The sequence below is a fragment of the Pseudophryne corroboree genome, chromosome 3 (genome assembly GCF_028390025.1).
Source record: "Pseudophryne corroboree isolate aPseCor3 chromosome 3, aPseCor3.hap2, whole genome shotgun sequence".
In the NCBI taxonomy this organism is placed as follows: domain Eukaryota; kingdom Metazoa; phylum Chordata; class Amphibia; order Anura; family Myobatrachidae; genus Pseudophryne; species Pseudophryne corroboree.
Window position 1 is genome coordinate 358,539,719 of NC_086446.1, and position 27,846 is coordinate 358,567,564.

The 27,846-nt window shown below is 41.7% G+C and overlaps 1 protein-coding gene across 1 annotated transcript in view; it reads right to left on the reverse strand.

Moving 5' to 3' along the window:
• The window catches only part of LOC135055585 (keratin, type I cytoskeletal 19-like), a 30,829-nt gene extending 12,210 nt beyond the window's left edge, over positions 1-18,619 (reverse strand). Inside the window, exons 1-6 of the mRNA XM_063959817.1 lie at positions 18,201-18,619; positions 6,494-6,576; positions 4,745-4,901; positions 3,186-3,347; positions 1,462-1,587; positions 871-1,091 (exon numbers count right to left, since the gene is read on the reverse strand). Coding sequence (XP_063815887.1) covers positions 871-1,091; positions 1,462-1,587; positions 3,186-3,347; positions 4,745-4,901; positions 6,494-6,576; positions 18,201-18,617 — 1,166 coding nt within the window. The 5' untranslated portion in view covers positions 18,618-18,619. The remainder of the gene's footprint in view (positions 1-870; positions 1,092-1,461; positions 1,588-3,185; positions 3,348-4,744; positions 4,902-6,493; positions 6,577-18,200) is intronic.
• Between the last annotated feature and the right edge of the window lie 9,227 nt (positions 18,620-27,846).

Genomic DNA, 27,846 nt, shown 5'->3' on the forward strand with positions numbered 1-27,846 from the left:
ATGCAATTTCCCTTGAACTACCCCAGAGCCCAGATAGCACAGATAACACAGATTTTGACTATCTGTACTTTAGATTTTGTCTACAGTATGTACGATTTTGACTAAGTGCCAATTTTGACTATACTTTGTGCTAGATAGTACACTAGATAGTCAATATTGACTTGCCTACACAGTCTATCTGGCCTTCCGATACCGACCCCACGGGAGCATGCATCGGAATCGAATCGGTATCGCAAGCTGCTTAACACCTTGAGATACTGTATGCACTAACTTTCCTCAAGATTTTAACTATAAAGTCAAAATCTTACAGATTTACCTCACCATGTGTACACACCTACACACATACCGATCCGCCGCTGAGCTGCCCGACGGCGGATATAGCTGACGGGTGACCCGGCGGCAGGGTGGAGGTGACAGGGGGAGTGAAGTTTCTTCACTAACCCCGTCACCCGGCTCCATAGCACTGCACGCTAATATTGGTAATCTCGTCCATATTGTCCTGCATGCATAAGCGACGGGGCACCAACAATTAACGAGCGCGGGGTCGCGCATCGTTAATTGTTGGTGTCTACACACAGAACAATATGAACGAGTTCTTATTCATTTATGAATGAGAACATTCATATCATTCTGTTTTATCTGCCAGTAGGTAGGGCCCATTAAGATTCTAAATCTGTGGTTTATTTTTCAGTTTATAATGTAACTATTCCATAAAGTATTAAATATTTTCAAAACTAAGGTATACTGTGTCCTGAGATAACTGAACCCCAACTACACTGCATAATGTGTACTGCTTTGAAAAAGTCACAACAGTTACTGTATAGCAAGAAATGTTTGGTTTGGTTTTTATATGTGAAAACCTTTACTCACATTTCCTCTTCCCCCTCCAGTAGACGACGGTAAGTCTCTATCTCTATTTCCAGGCGTATCTTGATGTTCAGGAGAACCTCATACTCTTGAGTCTGACGCCCCATGTCCAATCGAATCTGCTGCAGTTGGGCTTCAATATTGCTTATGAATCCCTGTATCTGGGCCAGCTTAGAAGCGTACTGAGCATTTACATTTTCAAGGGTGGCGCTTAATGCATTTTTCTGCAGGTAGAAACAGATACATCAGATGTGTAATAAAGTAGGATAGATTAGGTTTTATTTAGGAAGAAGAACTATGTTCATACAAAAGATCTAAAAATTCTGCAGTATGGGTTACAATTTTCTTATTATCCAAACTAATTTTTCAACCTAGGTTCTAGAGACAATAGTACTTTGACTAGTACACAGAATGAAGAAAGCAATACAATGTAATACAGTACAAAAAAAAACATTCATATGGGATTTGACATTTTTGGGAAATAATTTACTATTGTTTAATATGATCTTATTACTGTATATTATATATATATATATATATATATATATATTAGAACTAATGACAATGATTGTTAGATTGACTGTCACACAGTACCTTGCTCTGTTCTGCTTGTAGCTCTATTTCCAGTCCTTGTACATTGCGTTGCAGCTCTATAAGTACACTTCTGTGTTGCTCCAGATCACTTGTATTTCTGGTTATATCTGTGTTTATCACTTCTATCTGGAAAACAACAAACATATTGTGTGTGTAAATTCAATAACTATATTTCTTAAAAATTCTTGTATGAGGTTGATCATAGATGTTCACTACGAACCTACTTGTGTTCTGTGTGCACAGTGTGTCAGCTGCAGTTACGGTGGACAGGTAGACCTGTTATATCTCAGTTCAGCACACTTTCTAGAATGAATAAGGAACTTACATTATACTATAGCGGGCAGTGGTTCCTAAACCGGATGAACTCTTAGGTGCCGTGAGGCACATGCAGTGGTGCCTTGGTTTGGTAGTCCAATACCAGATCAAATTATTTATGGTCAATGTGATAGATAAGACAAGTGCTGATGGCTTCCAATTATAAAATATCTGGACAAGCAGTAGTGCAACCCTGTCCACTACCACATAATGGAATCTAAGGATTACAGGTAAGCACAATTTTCTTAATTGATCCATTTTTCCAGAATTTCTCAAGAAGAAACTTTTGTCCTGGGGTGCCATGAGCAAAATTATGATGCCGTGATTCAAGAAAGTCTGGGAGCTACTGCTATAGGGGAGTGTAACATGCGGTATAATAAGTGCATTTTAGCTTAATGTGGAATTTTAAAGAGAGAAAACACATTTATAAATAAAATTAATAACATTCATCTACAAATAATGCCTCTCTTAGCTACCTATATTTAAAATCATAGCCAAGCTTGCCTCTCATATGCTTCATTCCTCATGAGACCATCCTTATGCCATCCATACAGAGTCTAATTTAGATTAGGGGAAATTAAAAACCTAAGGTCTAATCACCAAATTTCCAATATGTTTGGCAAAGGGTGAGTGGCACTTTTATGGTGTCCAAGGCAGTGTTCTCCACTTTCAAATTTTTTTGGCCTGCAAAGTGTATTACAGTCATGGTACCAGGGATTATTACATCAGTAATGGCAGCCGCACTGTTCTGTTAGTTACATCAAGGCGGTTATGGGTTCCCCACTTCTCCCCATAAAGCTTACATTTAAATGTAGTTAGCTTAAAGGTAAGCTACTGTGATAAGATAAAAAATTAATATGGTGTGGATTCCATGGATTCAGGTTATATGGGTTACTTTTTTAATTCAAAATAATGAGAGCCCACTGTATATGGAGAATGTAAGCCCAGATGGATATCACTAAGCAGTGCATAAGCACTTATTTAGCAGAATTTATTCAACTGCTTAAGGCTGATGAAGAGTTGAAATCTGTTCTTGAAACTATAGTGATATACGATTTTTTTTCAGGGGGCAGTTGATACAGTAAATGAGTAGTACATGGATAGTTCCACTGAAGGGGCACAGCTGCTATGGGGCTCAGAGCTAAGGGGAGCCCAACAATGCCTGCCCAAGGCAGGTGCATACACAGAAAAGCAGATCTGGGCATCTTTTAAGTACAATGTTAGGGGTCTCAGAAAAATGGGCCTGGCATTGCCATATTCCTCAAATATTACTATACTACTTCCATGATTTCATGTATTGTAAAATCTGATTTTGCGTAAGAGTTTCAAAAATGGACATTCATTCACGCTTCAAATTTGGCATTTATTCAGGGTCACACACATTCTTACTGTCTGTGCAGCATACATACCTGGCTTTCATGATGTTCCCTGGCATCTTTCCTTATCTTTTCTACTACTGTTTCACATTGGACTCTCATGTCAGCCAAGACCTTGGCTAGATCCAGAGAGGGAGCTGCATCCATTTCTACGCTGACTTTACCTCCAGCTTGCTGACGAAGGACTCCAACCTCCTGTACATACAATAGATACACAGGAATAAATCTTGGGTCAATAATATCCAGAACAGTTTCTAACTTTAGAGCCTGCTGTACTTTGTTGAATCATCATCATCAACTGTGCAGTGCTGGACAGTCAGTATAATAAATCATACACAAAAACAAATCAAATACACAAAAATACATAATACAAATCATATACCCAGTAACAGAACAAGTACATCTGGAAGTTGCCTCTCGTGATTGTTTTGGAAGTGTTGTTTTTTTAAATATACAGACGTGTTCTTTTTTACTGTTGCTTCAGTCATGCCAAATAGCCCCTATCAGCGCACTAGGTTCAGTGCACCTCGGCCACACAGAGTGCCTTATTTGCAGGCATAAAAGACATAGAAGCAGCGTTTCCTAACTGGATGGAGGAGGGTGCTGCCGCTGGCTGTGCTGCTTAGTCTCTGCAGCCTTGTCCCCACCACCTGCTCCAGCCGCCACCCGGGTCCCGGCGTATGCACAGTAGTGGTAGCAGAACTGTGCATGTGCAAACCCTGGCTTCTCTGGACTGCATCAGCTGCAGCTCATCGAAGGTGACTAAGGCTGAATGGCAGGGAGAAGTGACAAAGCTACATTTCAAGCGTACACTGGAAAAGGGGGTTTGTGACATTTGTACATCTGTGTGCAACTCAGTCTGAATCTGTATAAAAAGTGCTCAGATGTGAGCAGTCATGACTTTTTGTCATGACAAATTCCATTGTGCTACATCTGCAACTTTATATGTGTGTGTAAAACCAATTCCTGTGTTGTCAAAGTTACAGACTAGTGTCTCTAGTACACTGGGCTGCTATTTGCTGCATCAGTGATGTGACTAAGATACAAAACTTAAAGAAAAATACAATACGCTACTCGACTTGGAATGTCTCAGTCACGCCAGTCGTCTCATGCCACATGGCATAAAGTCGCCCATTCAGTGAAGACACTTCTGTATGGTATTCTGCAATTTGTGTCACAATGAGAAAGTTCATGGTTTTCTCTTTTGATTATAATTTGCTGTATGTTCAGGTAAACTCAAATATCCTTGCTCAGCAACCAAGGCTAAAAACTTAACATTCCGCGCCTACTATTTTACAGCACAAAGAACAGTGAGGAATTATTGGGACTATGACTATGATCAAACAGTGAAAAGAGTGGAGACATGGACCAGTTCAACTGTAGCCATTTTGTGGGCTAAACCAATATTAATATGAATATACTCTAGTAGTTTTCTAGAAACCATTGACATTGCTTAGGCATGAATCACATAGTACTTCATGCCTCAGTAATAACTAGTTCTTAGTGAATTTAACTGATTGAACCCACTAAATAGGTATTAATAAAAATGACAGCCAATTTTAATGGTAGCATGTTGATAAAATGAAACTCACATCATCATGGTTCTTCTTGAGATAAGCCAGCTCCTCTTGCAAGGACTCAATCTGCACCTCAAGGTCTGCTTTGGCCAGGCTGAGATCATCTATAACTTTACGCAGTCCCATAATATCTTGTTCCACACCCATCCTCAGGCTCTGTTCCGTTTCAAATCTATAACACATTAATAGCAGAGACATTTTATAAACATTATCATGGAGATGAAATAAGCAGTTAAGTATTTAAAACTTCTAACAGGAAATGATGTTTCAGAATGTACAGTCTCTGTAGGACAGTTTTCACACTTTCTGCAATTAATGTAGGTGATTAGTGATTCACCTACCTGCATCCAAGACATTATCTGGAATTACAAATGTGTGATGATTTATTTTTAGTATTTGATCAGTGAATTAATTTGTTGCAATTTTGTGTGTATTAAGTTTGTTTCTTATTTTGTTCCTAGAAATCCACTTCTCCCTTAAGTCCAACATGAAGGCACAAAATGCATCCTTTAAAGAGTATAGGACTAGACTTAAGTAAAGTGCCTCCAGCTTTGAGCTGGAGAGAAATATAAATTCTTTAGTGTATGGGAGATGTCCATGTGTCCCTCTGTAATGTGTCCCTATGTATGCGCTTAATAACTGTGTTATCCACGCTGAATTCACTGCTATTTGGTTCCCTTGGCTTGAATATAAATCAACCGAAGCATATAAAAACTCCTTTCTATCTACCACAAATGTGGCCTAGCTTTCCTGTCCACAGGCATATTTTTCAGTCAGCTTTAAATATTCTTGTATGTTCCACTACTGCCCTCCCTCTAACTTTTTCCCTCTCTTCTATATCTTCTGTTTGTTCTCTCCCTAATCTTCACTTTTTCCTATATATTAATTTGTCTTTAGAAAACTAATCCGAGCGGTTCTGTTTCCGCTGATATTTTATAAGCATACCCAGAGTCGGCCCTAGGCATAGGCAAACTAGGCAAATGCCCAGGACATTTGGAATGTCTAGGGGCACAAGCAGTTTATGCTGATTAAAATTATATGCTCTGTGTGTGACTGCTGCTGTATCTGCATATGAAATGCTACGTTACAGTGTATTCCTGGAAATCACTGTAACGTATCATTTCATATTGTTCAACATTTTCATTGGGATAATATATATATATATATATATATATATATAACACAAGTTTTAATATAGGTGTTTCTTTTTTTGAACAGTACATTTTTATGTTCCACTTTAAAACGTAGACAGATATGTACAAAAAGGAAGCAGCCACAGTGTTAGTTACACATGGCTAATAAGACACGTCATCGAATGACTGGTCTGTGTACTTTGTAGGTGTTTTCTTTCATAAGTTAAGATTAGTTTGCATGCTGCATAGGGCATGGTCTAGGTCTTTTACTTGTAGCGAGATCTGAGCTAGGAGTGCAACTACAATATAATGTGATCTGTATTGGGCACACATTCACTTGTTGGAAATTGTATAACCAATTAATTAGTTAGAATAGCTATCTGAAGAGAATGCTACGTGGAAATGTGCATGATTATAAATGCAAGCACTTGCGTTTATTCACTGTTCTGGGTATGTCTAGTGAGTGTTTGATCCAAAGGTGCAATTTCCTACTGGAGAATGTCTGCAGATGAGTTATTGCCTGTGACATACTGTGATCATTTCTAGCAGTATTGAATATAATTATGCTGGGTAACAGTAGCAGCTATAGGCATACTGTAAGTACAACTCGTGTACTGTAGAGTGTGTTTACTTGAGTCTGAAGTCATCTGCTGCCAACTTAGCATTGTCTATCTGCAACAGTATTCTTGCATTGTCCAAGGAGGAATTCAGAATCTGAAAAACAAAGAAATCCCAGTTAATGATATATATTTTTTGTATTGTATATCTGCTTTAATGAAGGGCTAATCTGTCAAAGTTTAAATTGCTTCATAGCTATCAGTTAAGTCAGAAGCCACATTTGTTCATCGGATGCTGTTATTAACTGTAAATGATGCTTAGTAACATGATTAAAATAGGATAATGTAAGTTGAATTGAAATGTACAGCTATTTTCATAAATGAAATATTAGACTTTCTAGTTATGGAAACTAGATGACTGTCAGCTCAGTCCAATGAAAGGAAAACGATCTCTTGGCCTAAAATCCCTTAGGTCATTAAATATCCGATTGGATCTATTACTCTAGACCACAAGTTCTCAAACTCGGTCCTCATTACCCCACACAGTGCATGTTTGCAGGTCTCCTCACAGAATCACAAGTTTAATAATTAGCTCCACCTGCGGACCTTTTATAATGTGTCAGTGAGTAATTAATACACCTGTGCACCTGCTGGGTTACCTGCAAAACATGCACTGTGTGGGGTCCTGAGGACCGAGTTTGAGAACCTATGCTCTAGACCAGGGCTGGCCAAACCGGTCCTCGAGATCTACCAACAGATCATGTTTTCCAGGCCTCCTGGAGATCTGTAGAATTGTCAGTTAAGAATGAATGCATCACATCTTAATTAGTAATGACTACACCTGTGCACCAGCTAGGTGGTCTGGAAAATGTGAACTGTTGGTAGATCTCGAGGACCGGTTTGGCCAGCCCTGCTCTAGACCTTATATTATCCCAAGTCCTAATACAAACCTAACTCACAACTTTAAACATAGCACAAGCTGTAAAACTATCTGCAATCTTAAAAGAGCTCTAATTTTACAGTAGCAAACCCAAGGATAAGAACAGAGCATGTTTTACTTCAGTACTTCCATTAATTTGCCTTGCTATTGGTATACAATTATAATGAGCATAAAGCCAGCAGATGTAACTGCAGAACAGATCATATTGAGAGAAGATAAAAATGTCTATGCAAAAGTGCAAGATAATGGTAAAGAACTAAAATAAGTAATTTACTATTATTATTATTATTATTATTATTAAGAATTAGGAAACTTTGAACCATAAAGACTGGATTCCTTATAGAGAGGTTTGATTAATGGGCGATAGAAGTTTTTCCAGCTCTTGCGATTAGCCGGTATCTTGGAGTATTGCTACAAAAGCAAACAGAAGCGTAATTATTTGTTTAATTAGAAAGCGGTTTATTGATTAAAGAGAAAGTATCTCCCTTACCATAGGAAGCATGTGTGCATGCCCTTATTACAGAACAAACTCCCTTGCCAAAAATAAATGATATTTGTCTAACACTTAAAAAGCTGGCAGACACCAGTTATAGAACATAACGTATCAATGATGTAGAATATGAGTGCACTGGATTGATTGCTGACAATGATGTCTTTGTTACGTTTTCTTTTAGCTATTTATGTCTGAGTTGGGATGAGGCGTGGAAGGGCGCGCTAATACTTCTCTAATATTACTAAGGTTTCCTCAGACAATGATCTTTTCACAGTGATGGCTCCCTCCCTTAATCATTCAGCTCTTTGTATTCTGATGTCTTATTATTTCACTGTGTTTGATCATATATCAAAGTGTAAAATCTTCATCTCCCCATTTTGGTGTTTGTCAGTAACTGCTTCTGTAATATGTCATTCTATATGGGAAATACCTCCTGGGAGTTATCGCCTATGCATTGTATATAGAAAGACACGTAATTAACCGAGTATAATTTACATTTTCAAAGAGATTGTCAATCCACTTCTTTTCACACAACCATAGTCAATAAGCTTAAGAATGACTATATCTACCTTTCCTGATATTACATAAAAAGTGTTCTCACGTTATGATGTCAACTTAGCAAGCATTTTACAGTATCTACTGGGAATACACACAGTATCTACCCATGTAGCAATTTTTGCCACACGTTGCACATTACAAATGCTCACATGTTCTGAGTCCATGAATGCAAGGTAAAGAGCTTCTAGAATGCATGTTATGTAAAGGAAAATCAGTTGAAACCCAGTTTGTCATACTGGATTAATGTACAGAATTACATAACAATCTGAGACAATAATCTTATTGCAGATAGAGAAGTAGGGTAGATGGCTGTAGTGGTTTATAATATGACTTGGAACTTGCTGTTGGCACAAACAGTCATTTTTCCTCACAGAACCAGTGAATAAAAGACAAGAAAAAAAAAAAGAAAAAAAAAAAACATACTTCAAAGATTAATGCAAGATTCTATTGGCATATAACTAAGAAAAGCATGGGCAGGCCACTGTGTACTGGGAAAATGAGGTCATATCTCAATGTATGTTTTCCTGTATGTTGCATAGTGTACACTTTACACTATTATAAATTGGTATCAGTAGCACTGTGGTGTTTTATGTCCATATAAGGTAAAAGAACTCTAAAGAACAGGGTGTGACTGTTGGGTGTGGAGGAAGAAAAGTTATATTTTAACCAATACATTTCTGCCTGGTGTCATATACATAACACACTGTAAGCAGGCACATCCGTATGACAGCTGTTTCAAGGTGACCGAACACATTACAATTTTGACTGCTTATTACATTATCTTATATTGAATTGGCTACATATCAAAATAAGTTATGCCGATCATTGCAGAGTGTCAATTCTTGTGGACATTGACCACATTCTGACCATATATGTGGTAATTTTCCAACTGCACTAGGAGACTAACACAGAGTTACATACAATTCAATTTTGCTAACAAATCTGGTATTTTTTGCACTCTACACAATGGGTGCAAGGTGTGCGGTGCACATAGGCTCCTGTTCCAGAGGGGCCACACCCTGCACCATACCCCTCCGATGTCCCATTTTTCCTGTGATTTGTGCATGAGCAGTAGATATGTCCCCAGGAATAAGGCATGGGTTCCCAGAGACCTACAGTATGCTTACTCAGTAGACCCTGGCACAAAGCTAGAGTCTCCTGTGCTGCCAGAGAGGAAGGGTCCCAATCGGATCCTACACATGGGCTCCCTCCTCTCTTAAACCACCCCTGACAGTACATGTTCTGCAACAGAATACATGCATCAGAGTGAGATTCAGAATCATATGAAACTCGGGGGCTGATTTATCAAAGCTTGGACAGAGATGAAGTGGAGTGAGAAAATTATTACCAACCAGTCAGCTACTGTCATTTTTCAAACACAGCCTTTAAAATGACAGTTATGAGCTGATTGGCTGGCACTTTATCTCTCTCAAAGCCCCTCAGTCACATCACCACTTCTGGTAGAACGGGTGTAAGAAGGTGGAACAATTCTTCAGTCTTTCACACTGTAACGTCATCATTGGTCTGTGCAGCATATTTCTGCTGGTAAAATGTAATTTATACAGCAACTACCTTTTTTCTCAGTGCTTATAAGGGTGAACCTATTTATCAATTGATTATACTGTATGTAGGATAATGAACCCACTACTGTAAATTATTATGGAGAATATAAGTAACCACAGAGTTCTATGACCATGTAAATGCACAAGGTTTATGGGCTGTCTGCTTTTATATACTGTAGGGCACACACCTCTCTGGTGATTTTTTTTATTTTGATGACATCAGAACTCATTTATTATAGGTGATTACTGGAGAAATTATCTGTCTATCTATCTATCTATCTATCTATCTATCTATCTATCTATCTATCTACAATATCGTTATCACAAAATCAAAGCATAGTATAACGAAAATATCCCTGCATTTCTGACCACAAAGCAGCCCTCATAGGTTTTTATGAAGGCTGCTAAGCTTGAGTAGGGTAGCTAACACCATCAAAAGTAATAGCCTATGGGCTACATTTTAGTAAAATTTACCAGAGAGGGTTACTTCTGATCTCTCTCTGAATCTAGAATAAAAAATATTGTGGTAGCTATCACTTTGATTCTAGGCATTTGCTGTGACAGAGCTTTTTTAAAGTTCTGTTCTGGCGCCCCAAACATAGTAAGTGCAAGCAGTCCTTTTCATGACCACATTGCGAATTGCGGGATTGCTGTTTTTTTATTTAATACAACCACATTTTATGTGCTGTTGTTGGTAAATATGCCCCAAGGTCAGCCAAATAGGATTATATAAAATGGAGGAAACAGAAATTACATGGAATTTGGTAAAATATGTAAGTTGATAATTGATATTTACCCCAGCTTGTAACCAATTAATCTTGGGTAAATGTGACCCCTTTCTCACTATTTAGAGTTAGAAGAAGTGAACAGATAACTTAATACATGATAGGGGATATATGCTCTGGTCATGAAGTACAGTGCCTCCAACCAGTGGTGAATGAGGCACGTGCCTAGGGGCTGGAGGTCTCAAGGCATCCAGGCTGGCAACCAAAATGAAGGGGGCACTGACATGATGGGTGATGGGGCGGTGCAATAATGTGCCTAGGGGTGGCCTGATCCCTAAATCCGCCCATGCCTCCAACATAAGTGGATTTACTTTAAAAATTCACCTACAGTATTTTTTAGAAGTCCCCCCAATCAAGTATTAACTATTCTTTCAATTAGTGAACCCTGTTTTTGCCAGCTAGTCTGTTCTCATCAGAAAATGATGCCCTGTAGACAACATGTTTGTGAGCAGGCTCTTGCCCAAGGGCCCCAGGTGTTTAAGGGCCCTAAGTTTATAGCTGAGGGTCCCCTCTTTCCAGGGGTACCAGATTTTTGAAAATCGGCCCTAAAGAACCAGAGATTTTCCGATGTCAAAACAGTGGTCCCCATCCAAGCCTATTAATTGCTCTTCCCAGCCAGATATCTTGAGTTTTGTCTGGCTTAGAATTTTTTTGAGGGTATACTCCAAAAGCTGGGATTCTCTCCTTTTGGTGGACACTGGCAGCTTGTCTCTACAATGCTCATAACCAGCTATATCAGCCTTCCAGCAGCTGGTCCCTGCTCCAACCCACATGCCTGGTATGCAGTTTTATATTTTCGTCGGTGGATTGCTCTGGCTCCTGAACTCTGATCCCCAAGTTCGCAGTACCTTCTGAAAGGTGGGAGTCTCTAGTTTTTTTTATCTTATTCAAAGCTAAGAAATCTATTTCCAGGAACTTGAGATATCTGCAGTCAAGTCAACTGCCCTACCGGAGGAAAATTATGAATATTAAGTAGAGATGAGCGGGTTCGGTTTTACTCGGATTTTCACGGATGTCTCTTGTCTTGGATAACCAATAAGATGCCGTTTTGAGAACCAAGTAAATCCGAGTAAAACCCGAAACCGCTCATCTCTAGTTTTAAGTCCACTCCACTATCCACCCCTCACCTGCGTATTAAACACCCCCTACTACACTGGAAGTCATGTACCTGGGCCCCTTCATTCAGCCCAGTGCCCCCTTCTGCAGTTTAGTGTTCTCCCTCCAGCCCCATCTCCCACCATCAGTGCAGTAAAGTAGTAATTAGCAGAAATTACTGTTCAGGTCCTACATGCTGAACATAAGATAGAACACCCCCTACCACCCGTGGGACATCAAAACTGCCGCTGATAGCACCCCCCACCCCTACTGCTGTCGGATGGGTATGGGCCCCAGTGCATTGCTGTGCCCAGGGGCCTACACTGCTGTTAAGACGGCCCAGTTTGTGAGTGATAGACTACTGCTTAAATCATTCCAAACATTCCTGCAATAATGATTCGCGATTTTGTTACATTTATTTCAAGTATTTATTATCAGAGCTGTGAAATGATCTTTATGTTAAGGGTTAATTAGCATAATATAGTGTATGTAGCCCATGTCAATCACACTGTAAGTACTGTTATAGCATGGGTACAAGGAGAGCCATTACTAGCTAGGTATAATTATTAGGGATGATGAGCCTATAATAAATTTTTTTACAGAAACCTAAATGAAGGATTTTAATTACACACAGTTATTTTATTATAGCAGAGGTCACTATACAATATGAAGCTTTTACCAAGTGCTATTTAGACCAACTTGTGTAGCTTACAATCTGCTGTGCCAGACTGATGAAGAACAAGTACTGTAAGAGAGAATTTGTATAACAGTTGCAGGCCTGCACAGAGGTATATAAATGCCTGTTATAATAACTGTATCATTTGTGTGGGGTTTTTGTTATATATGTGTGTGTTTTGTCGAAGACTAATGGCGAATAAGTGTTTCACAAGCTGGGCCGTTGAGAGCCATGCAGAGCCCCGGTAAAGGACTGGGGGGGTGGCTTATTCAGTGGGCGTGACTATGCCCTTTATTTTAAATATATGTGAATAATAAAATAATTGCAGTGCCGCTTACAAGGGGGGTGCCGTTTTAACATGGGGGGATGCTGTTTTAACATAGGGAGGCAGGGAAAAGGCACTCGCTTCCTACCTTACTTGATCTAAAAGTGGGTTTCCTCCTCCCTGGCCAGTGCCATCTTCCCAGTGATATTTGGGAAGATGACACTGGCCACGAGAGAGCAAAGGCTCTGGCACAGTGCCAGAGTCTTTGCTTTCTATTTGTAGCGCCATCTTCCCGAAGATATCACCAGGAAGATGTCACAGCAGTACAGGTATCCTCGGGAGGTGGTGGTCAGCGGACCCAGGCCCCTCCAGTAGACCGGGCCCGGGTAATTTGAACCTGCTCCCCCTGCCTCTCGGCAGCACTGTTCATAAGCAAGATAAAAAGCTAAAACTATGGGTGCTAGTGTATGGGGGATATTTGTGATAGAGTCCGGGTGCATATGCCATCTGTGCACAGCTCTCTAGTGTCAGCATATGACATAAATACACTAATTATACGTGCTCCTTTTGTTGAGCATAAATGATTACATCCAATATACATCCAACTCAGAATCAAGCTCTATGTGTTTTCTACCTTGCTGGATGTTTATTTAATGGTTAAAGCCTCAATACACCATGCAGCATAAGACTCCCGGCGTGAGTGAGCTGCACTGAGTGGTGTAGCAGAGCATTTTTTTCTTTACATTTTGATCTTTTTCACATCACAGATGCAGCAAAACACCACTTAAACTGTACCAGAGACACTGGGCTGTGACTGTATCCGCACAGGAATTCATTTTAAAGTGACAGATAAAGCACAACTAAACTTGGCGTGAAAAAAAGCCATGGCCGCTGCATTGTAGCATTTCATATACAGATTCAGAGTAAGTTGCAAACAGATGTACAAATGTTACATAACTAATCAATCAGTGCAGTGAGTGGTTTTGTCACAACTGGTTTTGTATCCAGTTGTTTCATTTATGTGACTAAGATACACATTCAAGCAAAAAAGATGTTTGTCCACAACACCCATAGAGTGAGCGCAGCGGGCCCACAAGGGGATTGTTGAGCTCGGCTCCCCCACGGCATTCCGATGCCAAGATACCAGTGTTGGTATGCTGACTGGCGGTCTCCTGATCGCCGGTCATGCACACCACACCCATGATACATATCATCTCTTTTCATAACCAGTAAGTCCAGTAAGTCTGTATGTTCCTATATCTCCTATAAGTTGTTTTCAAGGTGTGCCTGCCCAAGAAGATCTTGGTTTTAGCAGGCCCAGTGAAAGGGGGACAGCTGTACCAGGCCAATAGATTTTAAGAGGCCCTTGCCCCTCAGGAATCTTGGGAGTCTGGCCAGAGGTGTATCTAGAGAGGAGGGGATCCATGTGCCGTCACCGTGTGTGGGCCCCATCCTCTCCCATAGCCTGCAGTGCTACTGTTAGAGCTCTGAGCACTGAGACTCTGTGCCAGAGTCTCTAGTGCTCAGTGCGCTAGCATTGGTGGTGCTGGCTACGGGAGAGGAGGGGGACCACACACGGTCACCGATGGATGCTGAAGAAGGTGAGTATAAAAGAAATGGGTGCACCCATTATAGATACGCCACTGAGTCCAGTTCATGTGTCCACCATTGCAGTATTCAGCTGGGCACATGCAGTAAGAGAGATCCTGGTGGTCAGTGCAGTAGTTGCACTACTGGATTGGAGAGGATTTAAGACTTCTGTGAAGAGATGTAGCAGGTAAGTGTAGGCTTGGCTAGAGAGTCATGGCTCGAGTGGGGGTTGGGAGGCTTGAGATGTAGTGATACATTGGGGAATGGAACTGGAGACATGGGTTAGGGAGACACAGGGGAACATGCTGGAGAGGCACAGGATGATGGGACTGAGAAACATGGGGAGGTGATGCTGAAAGACACATGGGGATAAGGTTGAGAGACACAGTAGATGAGGCTGTGAGACCTGGGGGGGGGGAGGGGGTGATAGTGAGAGACACTGGAGCAATCATAAGGGGGAAAGCAGGCTAATTTTCAAGGTCTGGGCTTGTTAAAAGGGCCTGTGTCTGTCATGCGCTCCCCCCCTTCTTACTTCTCTCCCTATGCTGCTTGGCTGTGATGGGTCCAGAGAAGCGTTCTCCTCTGCCAGTGCCCACATGATGTGCAGGGGTATGGGTAAAATGCCCCTGGCTGACAAATGCACTGCTTTTTCCCCCCATATTTTTTGTAGGCAGCATGGCCACACCCTACAGTACCTGGGACCGACCCCGCTTTCTACGGCCCTGTAGATGCATCGTGTTGATGAGGCTTGGTGACACGGGGGCCAAATGTAATAGAATGAGAGTTTCAGAAAGTGAGAGATTTGGTAAGGTTTTGCAGTTTTTTTTTTTAAGTGGCAATCATTTACACAGCAAGATAAACCTGGTTTTGCAGTGTAAATGATTGCCACTTTAAAAAAAACTGAAAAAGAGACATAGGTGGGTGGTTTGGTGAAGCTGAGATACACTGGCGAAATGAGGCTAAGAGACACAGAAGATGAGATGATGACAGGAGATACAGAGGCACCATGGGAGAGACATACTGTAGGGAGAATGATGATGAAGACACAGAGATGGTGCTGGAGAGATGCAGATGAGGATGGGGTTGGAGCGACATAGGCTATGATGTAGCTGGAGAGACATGGAGGATGAGTCAATGACAGGCCAGTCTGTACCTACCCAGGATGAAAGTGGGCCCCAAAAAAATAAGGATACCGGGCCCCTAGATTTCTGTTGCCGACCTTGAGATATATATATATTTTTTTTATGAAGAATGGTAAAAGTGCACTGTAAGTTCCAATTAGTGTAGCATATCTAGCATGAAATTGCCCAGAAAAGATGGTGCACATCACATGAACCTGGAAAGGATAGAAACGGATGTTCTACAATGCAGTAATGGCTTAGTTGCACTTCTGCAGAAAGATACAAACTGGGATCCAGATGCATATAGGCCTGAGAAAGCTGTATCATATACCAGCAGGTAGAAACATTGGATGATGATGGTTGCTGGCACTGGTGAACTGCTTAAGATTGACTGATGTAAGTCTACCACTGATGCTGATTGGTGAATCCTTTTTCACTTTTGCATGTATTATGATTTTATAATGTTTAAGCACAAGTTGTATCTGCTGTAATAAAAAGGTTGTTTTGATGTGTAGTACCAAAATGATTTATGCAACTAAATCAATGGTTAGCAATGGCTTTGGTTATGTTTTGTCCACAGTCATAAAGTAAACATTTACTATTTAGATGCCATAATGTCAACAAGTACAAAATGGCAACATGCACATAATGTTGATAACCAATTTACAACCTAACCACTAACCTTAATTCTACTCTTTAACCACTCACCCTAAAATTTATATTGTTCACATTTTGACTGCATAGTCATTTCATGTGTCATCATTTTGACTGTGTCAGCATTTCAATTGTCAACATTTTTACTCTGTAGACATGTTGACTGATGACAATGGTATTGCCGATGTTGGTTCTATTCTGGTCGATTTTAGATAGACCCAAAATTGACTTTTAGTAAATATGCACCAAGGTGTTTGAGGACAAATCCATGTGCTATTCTAAAAACCTGCCACTTCAGTTCCATTTTGAGGACTTATGGGCAACAGTGGTTATGCAGTTACAGTATGTTGTAAATATAGTAAGTACACATGTACTGGAGACTTATTTCTAGTAGGACCTTGCAAATAAAATGATTGTCCTTAAAGTAAACCTACCAAGCACCAATGTAAATAGGTCCAGGTGTGTAGGTTGGCTTAGTGGTATTATATTGCACAGTGTGATATTTGCATATCATAACTTAAAACTGAATGATCTATTTTCCATTTTTCATTTGTAAGGACCTCATTTTCTGGTAAATACCCAAAACAGTTGCTAATAGGTAGCTATGGCTAATTCTATTACATAGAACCATCACAGCTACAGTATACTGTAGTTCCTCATTTATTTTATTTATCTTGTCACTTTCTTTTCCATCATTTAGTTATACAGCATATATACCTGTGCTAGGAAAGGCCAATAAAATGTATTAGCACCTTAGCTGATGTAATTTTATTTAGGCACCCACACTTAAGTAGTAATCAGCTTCTAATCAAGAAATAGTAGTTTTTACATATGTTAATAATGCATATCGGGATATTCATAAAGTGTAATTTGGAAACTTCTCATCAGTGGTATTATATCTATTTATAACCCTTGCAACATTTTCCTCACATGAATATTTAATGCTTACAATATAAACAGCCTGGTCTTTTGGAAATAGTATTACTATTGTTTATGTACAGCAGGGAATAAATATTCGTTGGTACTTTGTTGCTTTTATAGAAAGTGCTTTATTTTTACACTTTAGAGGTATATTTACTAAAGTGCGGGTTTATAGAAGGGGAGATGTTACCCTTAGCAACCAATCAGATTCTACTTCTCATCTAGCACCTTCTAGAAGATAATAGCTAGAATATGATTGGGTGCTATGAGCAACATCTCTACTTCTGAAAATCTGCACTTTAGTAAATTTACCTCTTAGATTTGAATTTGGACACGTCTCTCTCAGAACTAAATCTCTCTGCACATTTGACACCTGCCCCACCTGCAGTGCAACATGGCTTTACCTATGTGCACAGTTACTTGCTCCCTTATGCTTTATCTTACTTTATTTCCAACTTAGAATCAGGCCCTCCATGTGTAGATTTATAGCCCTGTATGTTCAGCTATATTTGGGTAATAAAACTTAATAAATTAATTCTGTGTTTCAGACAGGAAGTGAATATAGCTTTTAGCACTCTCCTTCAGTGTATGGCAATTAGATAAAATGATTCTTGTATTCAGTAACGCATGGAGAAAATGATTCTGTGTACTCTTCTATACTTCAGCAAGACACTGCCCATATTCACTAGTATTTAAGATGTTGGGTCTAGTACAGCTTTATACCAATAAGATGTGTGCAGTCAAGAGCACTTGGTACCCTTATAGTAATGGAAATGTTTTTCTGTGGAAAACTGAATTTGAATATTCCAGTTCTCGGCTGTTTCTATACAAGGAGAATTATTACAAATTATTCTTAGTCACCACTGTGCTGAACTACTGTTTATGCATTAAGTAATTATGCATGTTGTTTACCCAGTAACTAGGGTAGGATTCTGCCAAAACCAATACAACATGAAAAGACTGTCTCTGTTATTATATCCAATGTATCTATTGTTGTCTGAATACATAAAGACTAGTGGGTGGCTAGTGTTTACATTTTGTTGTAAAGTAAATTACTGATTGTAGAATTTAAAAAATAATTGGTTTTAAGAACTAAATGACATTAAACATTCGTGACTCACCTGGTCCTTCAGTTCTTCAATTAGTTTGTAGTAGTTTTGATAGTTACGCTCCACACTGCCAGAGTTCTTGCTGTACCAATCCTTGATCTGGATTTCTATCTGGGCATTGGAGCTCTCCAGAGATCGTACTTTCTCCAGGTAGGAAGCAAGACGGTCATTCAGGTTCTGCATTGTCTGTTTCTCATTTCCGTTGAGTAGAACATCACTATTGGTGCTAACTTGAAGTTTACTGAGGCTACTACCCAATCCACCACCATAGCCTGAGCTGCTCGAGATTTTAGTGCCATATCCACCAGCACCGCCATAGACACTGCCAGCATATCTGTTGGAAACTACACTGTTGTAGTTTCCTCCACTTAAAGTTGGTGCTCGATCTACAGAGGCCAACCTTTTGTATGTGATTGTGTTGTAGGACATGGTTGGTTTCAACTGGAGAGCAGGTGAATAGGGACCTGAGTACAATGCGCAGCCCAGAAAACAGGAACACATGTACTGCGTGTATAACTCTTTATATATCAGGCACTTCAGCTCCTCCTTCCCTATAAAAGCACACTATACTGTACCTCCATTGCTGATAAGAAATCCAAGAAAAGAACTATGCAAACAAAACCTTTGAATCCTATTATTACTCATTTTTTCTTAGTCTAAAATTAATTTACAGATCTTAGAAAGCCATTACACATTTTTTGTGTCTTTAGTTATTTGCTTGTTCTGTTGAACAAACAAAAGAAATAACTTGCCAAACATGGGAGCGACATAAATTATGCTTGTCCTCTATTTAATATTCACCATTTTCAAGGCTATACATTTACTTTCTCTATATAGTAGTTCATTCCACTTCATATACCTGTACATTTACATTCTCTACATATTAGTCCATTCCGCTTCATATGCCTTTCAATAATTATCAGGTCATTTATATATACTCTGCGTACGTAACAGTGGAGTGTCAAAACAAAAGCTGCTTTATATGGAGCTATCAATAACATTCACATAATATATACGTAATTTCCATATACAGTATTAGCAGAGCTGGAGATATTTTGACATTCTATTTACATATGTAATTCATTTGAGTGTAGGCTATTGCTCACCGTCATTAGTCAATTTATGAGAAATACAGGCCGATTGTCAAGCCCTTTAAAATGATTACTTAAAGAAAGTCTGATGCACATATGGAAAAAAATCTCCATGAATTATCAGAACTTTGGAGTACATTTACTAAGCAGTGATAAGAGCGGAGAAGTGAGCTAGTGGAGAAGTTGCCCATGGCAACCAATCAGCACTGAAGTAACATCTATAACTTGCATACTATAAAATGATACAGAGCTGCTGATTGGTTGATGGGGAAATTTCTCCACTTGCTCACTTCTCCGCTCTTATCACTGCTTAGTAAATGTTCCCCTTAATTGTCTATGTGTTCGGTTATTTTAGTCTTAATAGTACAGAAAGAACTCCATTCATGGGCCTAAACAATCCTTTTATCCACTCCAAAATTGTCAGGATTAACAAGATTTCAATTTGTGTTTCCAGAAATTGCATTTTGTAATTGTGGTCTGTGCTGTATGTTGTTATCGGCTAGCCCCATGTGATCCTGTTATGGGCTACACAACAGCAACCAACCAATTTGCACCCTTATATGTAGCCCAACTGAACAGAGGTAGAGCCATTTGGCAGCATTATATAAGAAGATCCATTCTTTTTACTACATGCTTACTTTGTCAGACTACAGATGTGCATTCCAGTTCAAATTTAGCAAAATAAACAAAATAAAAGAATTGTACAGTTTGTATTGGCACTATCTGTGGGCAGAATGTGAGATTGCATTTCATGTTTAGTTAACCACACCTGCTAAAGGAGAACTAAACCTATTTATAGTATCCCCAAAAGAAACATTGGACCTCGTTCATGTTTGAAAGCAATTGCATATGCAGTTGGGGGGTTTTTAGGTTTACGGAACTGTTAATCATTGCAAGTGAAGCTGCCACCCAGGAAAGAAGATTGGTGCCCGCCAGTGAAGCTGCTGCCCAAGAAAGAAGATTGGTGCTCATCACAAAGTCCACAGCAATTATGTTCTCATATGCAGCACCACTGCAATAACAAGGAATATCAACTCCTAGGGTTGACCTATGGTTACGCAGATTGGCCGCAGCAGTAGTGACGACGGTGCCATGTTTTCTTACATACATGATTGCAATCACATTATGGGGGGTAACCAATTGTTTGAAAAGTCGGTTGGGTGTCTGTTTTTTCCTGTCTAATAGATATGAAAAAACAGACACCCAACTGACTTTTCAAACATTTGAATTCCCCCCAATGTGTTCCTTAGAATCAGGGCCACAGTGGAGGAGAAATTGTGACTAGACTCCTTGCAAAATTGAAGATATAGAGTAGTTGGTGGAGAGAAAGCACTGGAGCTGTTGCAATCAAATATTCCACATTACACCCACCCCCCCACTCCCCCACCCCCATTTTTGCAATATGTGTCCCTGATCTGTAAACTAAGAAATACTGATAATTTTAACTTGCTGTAAAAATATAACTATAATAAAAAAAATGTCCGCTCCGGGGATAGGATGTACACCTCCTGTATTGCTTCCTTCCCTTTCTACTGTGCTTTGCTCTCCTTTCTATCACTACTAGCCGTACTACTGTTGGCCAAAGCAGAATCATTTAATCCCAGATGATATGCTCCATGTGACTGCTGTGTACCTGATACACAGTGTCTGAAGAAGAGAAATGAACAGGCAAAACCAGCACAGTAGCAGGGCTCAAATGTCCCCTCTGCCGCCCAGCCCCCAAAGTGCCTGACATCATGAAGTGAAGAGCCCTAGCCACAACTGGGGACACAATAAGTGTAGCACTCCAGAATTCCTGATTTTTCAGGAAAGTAGGGGTAGAACATGTTGGAATTATGTGTGTATGTGTACAGGTGACCAGGTATGTAGTAGAGCTTGAGTGGAACAGGGTTTACTGCAGGCTCCAGCTGGTGACTGTATAATACAAGGGGGTAGGGGTGCAGGATGCTGGAATACGGTGATGCAGGTAGTTTGGTCTCTAACTGAAGCTAAGCAGGAGATGTCATCTCCCACTACTATAGTTCACTCCTGCACAGTGTCAAGGGGTGTGGTATAACAGATAGACAGTGTCTAGTTAGACAGTCAATAGATAGACACCACATGTTAGACAGTCCAAAGGTCGACAGGGTCAAAAGGTAGATATGAAAAAAGTAGACAGTACAAAAGGTCAACAGGGTCAAAAGATGGACAGGGTCAAAAGGTCGACATGAAAATGGTCGACATAAAAAGGTAGACAACATTTGTTTTTGCATTTTTGGGGTTTGTGTGGATAGTTTTCTCATCTGGGACCCCCAATTGTAGAAAAGCATTCACTCGCCACGCTTTGGGCTTGGTGGCTCACTACGCTCGCCACAAGGTTTATAACCATCTCTATGCCAACATGGATAGAGTATGAAAAAGTCCAACTACATGTAAAATTGAAAAAACAACTGTCTACCATTTTCATGTCACTCTTTGTCCCTGTCTACCTTTTGACCCTGTCGACATTTTGTGCTGTCTACCTTTTTTCATGTTGACCTTTTGACACTCTCGACCTTTTGACCCTGTCTACCTAATGTCTGTCTAACATATGGTGTCTATCTATTGACTGTCTAACTAGACACTGTCTATCTATCATCCAGATACCATGGCAAGATGGCGCAGCATATACGCAGTAATAGCCTCAGTGTTCATCTTGGGAGCCAACATGGAGTTTGCACAATAGCGCACTCCAATATCAACACCCTACACTGCACTACAAAATCAACACCCCAGGCTCACTACAAGCTTCTCCATGTTATATAGACATTCAAATACAGCTTTCTCATAGCAACCTGTAATAAAGGTAGGGTTAAACACATAATAAAACATTCAGTCTTCTTTTTGACCGGATTATGCACAAGTTCATTATGCATAGGCTTACCATACTATCCCTTTGAAACGGGACACTAATGAATTATATAGGTTCCATGGCTGACTGACTTCAGGTCTGCATTCACCAGGTTTTTAGCAGCTAGGGAACCTGTGTAATTGATGGGTGTCCCTGTTTAAAGTGATATTACGGTAAGCCTACTTATGCATGCCCCCAGCGATAAGCAAAGTAAAGGTTGGTACTCACAGAGAGATCCATGCTTAAAATCTAAGCAATCTGACTAGATTGCTTAGATTTTAAGCACAGATCACTCGTGTGTACCCCCCACAGCGATAGCGATGTACAGACCCGCAGTGGCGGGAGAGATGTGTGCTAAGCGGTTCGCTCAGCACACATCTCTCCTGTGTATACCAGCCTTAAAGAGACAGCACTATGCAATATGATTCCTTAGAAATTAACAGTGTCTAATTTCTAAAAGTTTGAAATTAATGAACAGAGTTCTCCTTTTGCACCTTTAAGGAAAGACAGACCATGTAAGCCTGAGGCAGCAAGAAAGCTATTGCAGATTTGTCAAAGACTATAATTAAGGCTGTACAATATAAAATGCAAAATCAGTGACGTGCGGTGAGGTGAGGCAGAGCCTTTCCTGTCATGCTAACGTATACACCAGAGTTTTGACTATATAAAGGATATGACAAACACAAAGACTATGGGCCTAATTCAGACATGATCACTAGGCTGCGTTTTCTCACAGCCTGCGATCAGAACTGAACTGCGAATGCGTATGCAATGCGCGGTCGTGACGGACTGCAGCAATGGGGATCTCCGGGCAGCAACGGAATGGTGTGAAAAAAGCAATCGCACGGCGATCACAAGGAGATTGACAGGAAGAAGGCGTTTGTGGGTGGCAACTGACCGTTTTCAGGGAGTGTCAGGAAAAACGCAGGAGGGTCCAGGCATTTGGAGGAAGGATTTCTAACGTCAGCTCCAGCCCCGATCATCGCAGCGGCTGAGTAAGTACTGGGATGAGCAGAAACTGCACAAAATCAGTTTGTGAAGCTCTGCTACACATGCGGTCGCACACTTGCCTCCGTAGGCGTCCACTATTTGATTGCAGGGCTGCAAAAATTGCTGCCCAGCGATCAGGTCTGAAATAGGCCCAATATTATAAATATCTTCTTAGTATTATTCTAATTTTTATAGTAAAATTATTCTAATTTTTATAGTAAAAAAAAAAAAGTAAAAAGTCTATGACAGGTGAGGCAGTGCCTTCCCTGCCTTCCTTTTCCGCACATCTCTGATCAAAACACACCAAATTTCCAGCAGTATATGCTGCTGAACCTGTGTATAATGCCAACATGATCTCTTGGGCTCATATATTGTGTGTAAATCTGGCTCTGGTATTAGCCAGTTCCTCCAGAGCCATTTACCTCATCAAATGTCCCTACAATATATGCAACATTTGAGCTTGAATAGTGGTTGCTGGAGCAAGAGAGTCAAGAGCAGAAGTAAGGGAGGCATTGTATAGGGAAGCAGCTTGTTCAGGACAAGAGAGAGAGAGCGAGAGAGAGCGAGAGAGAGAGAGAGAGAGAGAGAGAGAGAGAGAGAGAGAGAGAGAGAAAGAATAGGAGAGAAGTGAGCCAAGCATGGAGAATAAGGATACAATGTCAGTAGCCTCAATGTTGTGCTTAGTGATGGTAGCCTTAGGAGTTGGAGATGGAGAAGCAGAGAGTGATAAGTTAAAAGAGATGAGGTGACGGTCAGAGAGGGGGAAGGAGGTGTTGGAGAAGTTGGAAATATCACGTTAAGTGAAGATCAAATCAATTGGGTGCCCACTCACATGGTAAGGTGATGAGGTCCACTGGGAAAGACCAAGAGATGATGTGAGATTAAGGAGTTTAGAGGCAGATGATTCTGTGGAGATATCAATTGGGATATTAAACTTACCCAAGATAATGGAGGGAATCAGGGCCAGTGCTAGGGTGTTTGGTGCCCCCCCCCCCCTACAAACTATACATTTGTGCCCTCCCAAACTTTACAAAGGGACAGCACACATAATGCCCCCTGTAGTAGTGATGCTTATACACATAATGCCCCCTGTAGTAGTGCTGCTCACACATAATAGAAATAAAGAGAACTAGTCTCCGGTGGTATGCCAATCCCACCCTCCTGGCGCTATTATTAATTTAAATAAATAAATGTACAGCAGCGTATGTTTTGAGACTTGGTTAGAGTCTCTAGCATATGAAGGTAAGTAAATAGTTAAAACATTGCGCTATACAGTATATTACTCCAAATAGAAAAATAAATAAATAGATAGATATATTGGCTGTGAATCTATCAGAAGTAAGGTCGAGAGACTTCAGATCAGTATATATATTATATATTATACTCATCTGAAGTCTCCTGACCTTACTTCTGATAGATTCACAGCCAATATATCTATCTATTTATTTATTTTTCTATTTGGAGTAATATATAGCACAATGTTTTAACTATTTACTTACCTGCTTACACATAATGCCCCATAGTAGTGCTATTTACACAATGCCCCTGTAGAAGTGCCGCTTATACACACAATGCCCCCTGTATTAGTGCCGCTTATACACAATGCCCCCTGTAGTAGTGTCACTTACACTCATAAAGCCCCCTGTAGTAGTAATGCTTACACATGTAACGCCCCCTGTAGTAGTGATGCTTATACACGTAATGCTCCTGTAGTAGTTCCACTTATACATAACACCCCCTGTAGTAGTACCGCTTATACACAACGCACCCTGTAGTAGTGCCGTTTATACAAACTGCGCCCCTGTAGTTCCGTTTATACACAACGCTCCCTGTAGTAGTGACGCTTACACACATTATGCCGCAGTCACACATACACACATGTATACACACACACATACACACACACACACACACACATACATACATTACACATACAGTCACACATACACATACACACACATATACACAGATACTGTATACACACACACACACACACACACACACACACACACACACTTTCTCTCTATCGCTCACTTACTTTCCATCAACTTACCTAAGGAAGTCTGGCAGGCTGGAGCTGAAGCAGATCATCCTTCTGTGTAGCAGGCTGCAGCCTGGTCCCGTGTAGCCCCGCCCCCTTTTAGGTCTCGCACACTACACTGTCACAGGGGAGGAGGAAAGGAAGCTTCATGCTGCTAGCGCTGATGCCTGTCATAGAGTGTGACAGGCGCAGCAGCTAGCAGCAATAAGGACATCATCACTGGGATGCAGAGCAAGGAGAGAGCCTCTCCAGCTTGGCCGCCTCCCTGCTTTGCATCCTTTGATGAGCGGGTAGTGTCGGGCCTGGAGGGAATGTCTGATGAGAGGAAGTGAGTTAGCCAGAAAGCAAAGTGTTCAAGGAATATTTAATTTGTCTATCAGGTGTTCAGTGTACCTTAAGATACTGTAGGTACCTCTGATACACTATACATTTGTATTATTATTGTGGCTTTTGTATATGGGGCTGATCTTATGAGTTGTCATTGTGATCTTGCATCTTTGGACATGCCATTTGTGGCTTTTGTTGATTGTGTCCATATGTTCATCTTATGATCTGATTCTCACCTTTATGTATTTATTTTGATTTGTTACTATAGTTTCTCTTGCGCAAATCATATTGTTTGCTGATATCATCATGCCGCATGGGACTCCGCAGTGAAGGCGCATTATGGATGGTCCCATGGAGTTATTTAACTAGGTAAGTTTTTTGGGTGTATGCATCCTGACAAAAGTGTTTTTATACAAATTGAAATGTTTGTCACATAAAGCTACATCTATCTAAATACTTTCCCTCAGAGCACTCAAAGCAAGGAGTTTGGACACCAAACCTCCCAAACAGGGGCGTTTTAACAGAGAAGGGGGCCCCTGTGCAGACTTCAGGTGGGCTTCTCCTTTGCATGGTGCAGTAGTGTGCGGAATCTACTGTGCATGCGCCGGTCTCAAGAAACATAGCACCAGTTTCACTACTGCACTTGCACTGCAGCCATTTTGGCTGCGATTTCCGCCACGACTGCAGCATCTAACACTTGACTCTGCAAAATATGGGTGCAATGTCTGCAGTGTGGGCCCCATGCAGGGCCGGATTGGACATTAAAGTCACCGGGAAGTTCCCCGGGAGCCCAGCTGGATTGCGGGGCCGAATGCAGTATGTGACCGCGCACCCAGTGGCACATGAGTGACATTTGCTATAATCCCCGGTAGCCCGTCAGGACATATCAGAGACAGACAGCAGCTAGTAGGAGCTCAGTGCTTCTGCAGCCGTGAGACAGAGCTCCTCCAGTCCCCGGCCGGCACCCGCCCAGACAGAACAGCGCAGCAGAGACTGACACATGGCCATGCACTGCACTGAGTGGCCGCTCTCTCTCCTTCCTGTCACTCTAGTCCAGGCCTGCTTGTCTCCTCCCCTCTCCACCCTCGATTCTCCTGTTCTGCTCTCTTCCCTCCCTCCCACTGCACCAAAAGCTTTGCGACACCCCATCCCACAGGTTCCCTTCACACTGCTGCAAAGTCCAAACCCCTCACCATTCACGGCACCCGTCCACCTCCCCTCCATCCACAGGCTACCCTCAACGGTATCTCTCCCCTCAGAGCCGCAAACCACCCCTCCCCCTCATTCGCGGCACCCGCGAACCCCCCTCCCCCCACAGGTGACTCTCTCCTGTAGCTCTCTCTTCAGAGCCCAAAACCATCCCTCCCCCCCATTTGCGGCACCTGCGACCCCCCCCCCCTCCCCCCACAGGTGACCCTCTCCTGTAGCTCTCCCTTCAGAGCCCAAAACCACCCCTCCCCCCATTCGCAACACCCGCGACCCCCCCCTCCCCCACAGGCTACCCTCTCCAGTATCTCTTCCCTCAGAGCCCCATACCCACCCCTACCCCCATTCGCGGCATGCGTGACCCCCCCTCCCCCCACAGGTGACCCTCTCCTGTAATTCTCCCTTCAGAGCCCAAAACCACCCCTCCCCCTCATTTGCGGCACCTGCGACCCCCCCCTTTCCCCACAGGTGACCCTCCCCTGTAGCTCTCCCTTCAGAGCCCAAAACCACCCTTCCCCCCATTCACGACACCCGCGACCCCCCCTCCCCCACAGGCTACCCTCTCCAGTATCTCTTCCCTCAGAGCCCCATACCCACCCCTACCCCCATTTGCGGCATGCGTGACCCCCCTCCCCCCACAGGTTAGCCTCTCCTGTATCTTCCTTCAGAGCCCAAAACCACCACTCCCCCCCAGGGGTGTATCTAGGGGTCTGAGCGCCCCTAGCAAAGTAAGGAACTGGTGCCCTCCACCTCCCCCACCCAGGGGCACAGAGGGGGGAGTTACAGATGGGCTGAGGTCAGGGACACTGATGGAGAATTACAGGGTGTAGGGCTTACAGGGAGGCTGAGGTCAGGGACACTGAGGGGCAATTACAGGGAGGGTGTGGGCAGGGACAGTGAGGGGGAATTACAGGAGTGTGTGGGAGGGACACTGAGGGGGAATTACGGGGAGGGTACGGGCAGGGACACTGAGGTGGAATTACAGGAGGGTGTGGGCAGGGACACTGAGGGGGGAGTCACAGGGAGGCTGAGGTCAGGAACACTGAGGAAGAATTACAATGAGGTTGCAGGCTGGGAGACTGAGGGGGAATTACGAGGAGTTTGCAGGCAGGGACACTGAGCTTGAATTACGGT